This window comes from Haliotis rufescens, unplaced genomic scaffold, assembly GCF_023055435.1.
Source record: "Haliotis rufescens isolate VD_foot unplaced genomic scaffold, xgHalRufe1.0.p SCAF_11, whole genome shotgun sequence".
NCBI classification, from domain to species: domain Eukaryota; kingdom Metazoa; phylum Mollusca; class Gastropoda; order Lepetellida; family Haliotidae; genus Haliotis; species Haliotis rufescens.
This window is the reverse complement of record NW_025963791.1, coordinates 39,128,267-39,135,341: the sequence shown is the minus strand read 5'-3', so window position 1 is coordinate 39,135,341 and position 7,075 is coordinate 39,128,267. Positions and strand designations below refer to the sequence as shown.

The following is a 7,075-nucleotide window of genomic DNA, read 5'->3' as shown; positions in this document are numbered from 1 at the left end:
AGAAGATAATGATCAAAATCGATACTTTTTCTTCAGTAGTGTCAGCTATGATTTTGAAACAGAAAGAAATGAACGCTTATACTATACACGACCGGGTTCGCGTGGGATTGAAATTGACACTGTGCGACCTGTTTTTAGGAGTACGTTATTTCAGCAGTGATGAATATGGTAATAGCTCTGTCGTCCTCGGTAGAGTCTCTTTGGAGAGACAACAGCAACGAAAAAAGATGCTTGGCCCAGACCTAAGAAACCAAATATCATAACGACTTTAACTTCTGTTTTTTTCCCGCTGAATGTTTCGAATCCGGATATATATTCCATTCTCCCCAACGTAGATTTGCTCGGTTGTATATTGTATATTGTACTGTGACAAAATGGTTTGAGCACGCTGTCTTTACATAAATTAAGATGTTTTAAGTCATGTTTATCTGGGGGTCGTTTTATTTTTAGTCCATGTTTATTTCGTGCGTAATGCGTTTTCACTACTTTTCGTTATATTTTTACTATAGTTATATATATATCTAAAGGTATGTGTTATCATATGTGACGAATGTAGTCTTTTAGTTTATTTATATATCTGATAAATACGTATATATATAACGTAATCATTGTCTAGCGATACACCTGCGTCAGAGACCATATAATAGATGGTCTCTCCCTGCGTCTCGTCACCAACAGGTGAAGAGAATGTGCAGGATTTGGTTGACTGAAACACTATCTCACCGCATTTGGTAATATCGGGGATATTTCGTGGAATTTCGTCATTCCGATTGTACTTGTACCGAATATTGAATGTCGCAACTTGTAATCAAGACAAGCTGTTTCATGTTCATTTCACAATGGGGCGTATGTAATGCAAGCTATCGCTCCCTTGACAGCGCGGGATTGTAAATAGATCCTTACACTTTGCAGTTATAGATATTTATTAGTCACAGGCCGAGGCTATTTATAGAATATTCCACGCCGAACTGAATGTTTCTGGTTTGTTCTGGAAGTGTTGCTGTAAACAAAAGTCCAGTGATGACGTGGTAACGAAATAGACACGCATCAGCTGTTTTGGCTACTTGAAGTTGAGTTGTTGTCGGCGACACGCATGAAATGCGGTGACACTGTGAGTCATTGACGAATCCAATCTCGAATGATTTGTTTGTTGGTTAGTGTACAACCACGCTCGGCGCGCTTGCTGACGTCACAGGTCAGATTACCGCGCATGCGCACAAATCCATCGGCTGCTAACAAGCTCGCGCCGAGGCAATACAACCGCCAGTCAGTATCATTCGCACAGCAATGGAGCTACCGGTTTTGGGAGATCGGATATTTCAAGCGGATAACATACAAAAGAAACGTTACCGAAAGGTAAATCTGTGTTACTTATGTTGTGATAAGGTTTTTATTTCATGTCAAGCACGTTTTAGAAGCTGTCATCGCGATATGGATATTTAAACTGACGCCGATATCAGCTTGTTGGCCGCAATGCTGTGTTGACATATGTTTGCCGTGATGCGATCGAGCGTTGCTTAGCCTAAAGGGCAATGAACAACACATGACAGTTGTTTTTTCTTGTTTATTTCAGGGTCGCGTTGAGTATCTTGTCAAATGGAAAGGCTACACACTGAAGTAAGTGTCTTTTTCACGTTGATTTCGCTTGCTAGTTTCATTAATGTTATGATACTGCGCACTTTAATCCTTACACATGCGTATTCCAGCGTTGGGAAAATCAATAAGTAATCCTGAACGGAGCGTAGAATCTTCTAGAAATGTCTCCTTTTCTAATAGGTGTTTACATTGTTAATTTCATGTCTATTTCACAGGCACAGTACATGGGAGCCTAAAGACAACATTCTCGACCCACTGTTGATAGCGGAGTTCGAAGACAAGTGAGTGACGAGTTTAGATAAGTTATTTAAAACTCGCGTCATCTGCACGTGGCGCGGTTGTTTTTGTTTATAGGTACTCCACCTTCGGTAACTTTGTTTGTATTGATTAAATACTCAGGGTGCTTGGAAACTAGCATTCCTGGGCATGGTCGGTGGTGAACTCAAGTTAGTGCTGTCGAGAAACAAACCGGAAGTATACAGCGTTTGTTTTCAAATTTAAATTGTTGACGGATGTTTGTTTCTCGTTTTTTAGGCGTCAACACTGGTATGGGAGAAAACGACAAAAACTGCAACAAAAGAGACGGCAAAGCCAGGTTAGTTTATCAAACAAAATACTGTGAACTTTTTATATTTGTTGCTTTGTATAGTTTTATCATGTGCGTGGCTATATAATCTGAGTGGAATATTAAGTAACATTGATTGACATTAACGTGAATTGAAACATGTCGGGAAAGTGTATATTTATGTATTTTGATTGATACATTGGCTTAAATTAATTGCATATTGAGATGTTATTGAAATTAATCTGAACATAATTATCATTAAATATTTTTTAAATTGATGTATTATGTAAATAAAATTGAGTTGTTGTCATAATTCGTAGCCATAGCAACAAACATGAAATTAGATACCCTTATCAGTTAATTAAACTCCTTATGACCATTTGTCACGTTAATGGGTTTTTGACCGATCCAGTTTGTCAACACGAATTCCCGTTTGCTAAGAATGTCCCGCTGAATGCATGACCAAAATAGCTTGGCATGAGACACGCGTGTTTATCGATGGGCTATTTTTAGCTCTGACAAAGCCAGGCGATTCATGGGGGTGATATCATTAGGCCTTGGCCAGTCGCGCGTTTATTTTGGGATTTACGTATCGCAATGTGTATTTGGAGATGGGTTTCGGCTGTTGGGCCCCGAGCCCAGGACACACACTGAATATAGGGGCGGTGGGGGAGGGTTGGGGGAGCACGAGCATGGAGAGTGATCGAGAGATTTGTGTGGGAGGGTAAGAGAGTACAGTCGCGTTCAGCGTTCAGGTCAGACTGACATTTTCACACGAACGCGAAAGTAAGTTTTGCGGGTTCAATGGATGATTGTATCAAGTGCAAACCGGATTTCAATTAAAAATTTAAAACATCTGTTCCATATGCCTATGCAATTATGTCATTTTATTTGATAGACAAGAAGTAAAAATCAATTTTGGGCCGTTCAAGCAGGTATTCTGTACCAAGTTTTAAAATACTTATACAATCTCTCTTCTATCAATTTTCAAGATATTCCATAAACAACAAAACCCCTTAGAGATTCGCCTAAAGTGTGGAAATGACAGGTTTGAGTGAGCGACTCTACTCATTAAATGCCTGTGAGCCCTCAAGTAGTCTTACTATAGACGAGACAGCTGTTTGTCAAGTATATATCCGGCTTGACATCCTGTAGGCTGAAACATCGTTTCTCGTGTGCTCTACCTAACATACTTCTAGACTATTTCTCTTGTTGCATATAGATGTCGGCCGGAAGTCCCCAGACAAGTGACACAGTAGCAGACGACAGTGACCTCGACGAGCAGGATGGAACACAATCTCTTTACGGCGATAACAGCACGCATCAAAATCCCGAACAACAAGATTCGATGAACAACAACTTTTGGAGGCCATTCTTTGGAGGCAATGATGACTGTGAAAGTCCCATGTCAGAAGACTCCAGCACTGAGAAGGAATCGGACAAGGACAGTGATTATGACCCGGAGAATGATTTAGAGTCGAGTAAACATGTATCACGATCAGGATGTACCGACCGCGACCTCTACTCTGTTGAGGAAGGCGAGGAGGTGAGGGGTCGATCCTCGCCGTGTAGCGATCGAGCTTTCTGGGGCATGCCCTTCGATAAGAAAGTAAACACGGACCTGAATCTGTTACCCCTCACACGTGGGGCGGCGTGCAAAGAAGGGGAGCTAACTGCCTGCGAGGCATTGATCCGGTTAGGCGAATGCAGGGACCATCTCAACAACGTTATCGAGCCAATGAAATCGGAGTATCCAGCAAAACAAGAGAGTAGCGATCGATACTCGCAAGGCTTTTGTGAAAGGGATTCTGATTCAGCGGCAGTGAAAAGCCGATCCAAGATGTATTATCCCCCTAATGGAGAGCCCCCGCTTAAAGTGCTTGTAACCGATGTCACCTGTAATTTCATCAAAGTAACGTTTGTGGAAAGTAACACCGAAAAAGGATTCTTCAGAAATTCGTTGGATACGAATTAATGTGTATATTTCACCATCACCTCATAGCAGTGAGTCAGAATATTCTACATTTCGCACTTTTGAGTCATCCCTGTCTGCCATGTGTGCAATCGACTCGCACGTGGATGTGCCGCCGTGTTCTGTGAGGGTCTGAACCTGTGGGTGAGAATCTCAAAATATGGAAGTTGTATTTTCGAATGGATATTTGTGACGATCATTTACAGATTCGTTTGTTCGAGATGGATAGTATATTTTGTGAGATTGGTAACTTTTTCCGAAAGCATATACGTCAAAATGTGTAAAGAATCTTCGATATTTAGATACAGAGGTTGAAAGTGGATGCAGAGCAATGTGCATAATAAACAGGATACATGAGAATGGACTGTGGAACGAAAGAATGACCAAAGACCAAACTTTAATAACATTTGTTGGGAAAAACAGGATATTTTGTACATATCAAATCTACGTGCTTGGAGAATTTATTACACAAGGGACATTTCGATTTTAGAAAATATATTTGTGTATGTAATTCGTGCCATACGCTGTGATGTGACCAGCCATGTACATGTACGTTTGGTGTACTTAACACAAGTGTTTGAATTAGACCATAGTAGAAATATACCCACCCATTGACATCCTCAACTGTGGACCATCTTCTGACATCTGCACTAATAAGTACATGCCTGGTGTATGTAGCTATGGACCATGCGCTCGTGATGCACGTGCATGACACATGTCAATTGCTTTTCAAGATGACAATCTCATCAGTCAATGTAACAAAACCATCGGCACCTTTTTTCCATCTGCACAAAACACACATTGGTGTAAGCTGGTGTAATGTGATAGTGTACATAAAATCTCTCTTCAAAATCAGAATCTTGATTATTTTGTCGTGTCATTTATTGAACAATTCACATTATTAGAATGCATACATAAACTGCCGGGCACAGTAAAGTATACAACTAAAAACGTCACAAGGCTGAAAACAGTCACGGAAACAGTCCAACGAAACACAACTATGGCACCCCTATCAATGGCACCCCTATCAAATACATCACATCTTTTAACCATTTCTTGTTTGTTTCATTTTAGCCACCATTAAACATGGGTGTATACCTTCTTTTGCCCGACAGTTTATAATAGACTTGACGGGACGGTCGGGTAGCCTAGTGGTTAAAGCGTTCGCCCGTCACGCCGAAGACCCGGGTTCGAATCCCGACAGGGATACAATGTGTAAAGCCCATTTCTGGTGTCCCCCGCCGTGATATTGCTGGAATATTGCTAAAAGCCGCGTAAAACCAAACTCACTCACTCACTTATAATAGACTTGAAGGAATCGGTGGTGATACTATCATATTGAGGATGACTGTATTTATATAGAATCACTGTTCATCCAAAACATCTAAAACGGGCTAATACAAAGCTTGACAGCTTTTCGTGTGGCATGCCATTTTCTACATAACGGTCTTAGCACTGTGCATCACAAGACACACCTGTATGGAACCTACAGACGTTTGACTACTCTTGGAGGATTTGGTGCCAAATTCCAGTCCAGACCCAGACGTTGTAATTAGTGTCATGTGAAATCGAAACGTTGTCTTTCTTACTTAGAGTAATCATTAACATCAAGATTGATCTACACGAAACAAGTTGTGTTGGCAGACAAATAGAATCCCTTGACTCAAACTTGCTGAATCTGCAAATTTTATCTTTGAGAAAAATAAATCAAAGAATTGTTGTAAAGATGGCGAGGGGAGATGATGAGTAATAAATGAACACAAATATGCTGTGTCAGCAATGAAGTACATACTTTTTGAACACATGTTTATGGGTTACAATCAGATGAAAAACATCGGAACAAGCCATGGTCATCGAGCCTTGCCTTGCGCTCAGTTTTATCATTGATTACATGTCAATCAATGCGGTGTGGGACACGTCGGGGCAGTGTAGCTTATACAACTACTAGGTGAATCCCGTTATTCAGGACCGCCCCGTCCAGCGTGAAATCTCAAGGAATATCAGATTTCCGGGTTAACGGTACTTTTGGTAATCGCTCTGAACCGGTTATACCATAACACTGTGAATGTTAGCCACGCTATATGCCTGAATTCCCCAAGCTTTGTGTCAGTGTGTATTGACACTGATGTATCCTCGTGCTATTTGTAGGCGATGTAATTCGCCTTGGAGAGTTGCGTCCCTTGGATCCACTTATCGTGGGTTCTAACGCCCGATTATCAACATTGATTTATTAACACAGTGCTCGTGCTCGTTGGTTTCATCGAATTGGTAACGTCTTCTACCGATTTCACACCACCGCGAAGGTTAATTACCCTCAGTGTACCCCAAGGTGACGTATGTGTGTATTTAGAGGTCAGTTTACCCTACGTTTCTTGTCTTGAAGGCTCTCCATGTCATACCGCCATATAAATGCAGTATTCTGGAATACGACGTTAAACCCCGTTTCAACTTACATAATTTATTCATTTCCGCGAACTCAGAAATTAGACGAAAGCTTAAGTACGGGATTATCCAAAGGGACAGAAATCTCAATGTGACACTTAGTACATGGCATCAACTGCAAACAAGCACAAGACCTTGACCTTGATCAAACTATCATTTCAAGCGCCGATTAGTCCCAAAATGGGGCTTACGTCATCGTGCTATTTTTAGCGTCCCTTGTGTTTTCTAAAACAAGCCCCAACTGGTAGTTGTAACAAGCGTCCTATGCAATTCCAGTGTGACCAACAAAGTCACGTGTTACTGTATGTCTGCCAGCCTTTTTGTGTCGCTCGATGGCTGCCTCTAAGATCAGGGACGTTCATATATTAGCCATAAGCCACGAGTCTTGTACATGCATCTATGTCGTGCTAGTGTCCTGTAGATGGAAAAGCGCTGAATCATTGACTCCCCCCCCCCCCCCCCCCCCCCACCCCCCCCCCCCCACCCCCCCACCCCCGCGC

The 7,075-nt window shown here is 41.6% G+C and overlaps 1 protein-coding gene across 1 annotated transcript; it reads left to right on the top strand.

Moving 5' to 3' along the window:
• The first annotated feature begins 1,061 nt into the window (after nt 1-1,061).
• Nucleotides 1,062-4,997, top strand: LOC124149373 (chromobox protein homolog 8-like). Its single transcript, XM_046520910.2, has 5 exons — nt 1,062-1,356; nt 1,574-1,617; nt 1,812-1,877; nt 2,131-2,191; nt 3,384-4,997. The coding sequence occupies exons 1-5, from the start codon at nt 1,288-1,290 to the stop codon at nt 4,134-4,136; spliced, it is 993 nt and encodes a 330-aa protein (XP_046376866.1). The 5' UTR covers nt 1,062-1,287; the 3' UTR covers nt 4,137-4,997.
• Nucleotides 4,998-7,075: the final 2,078 nt, after the last annotated feature.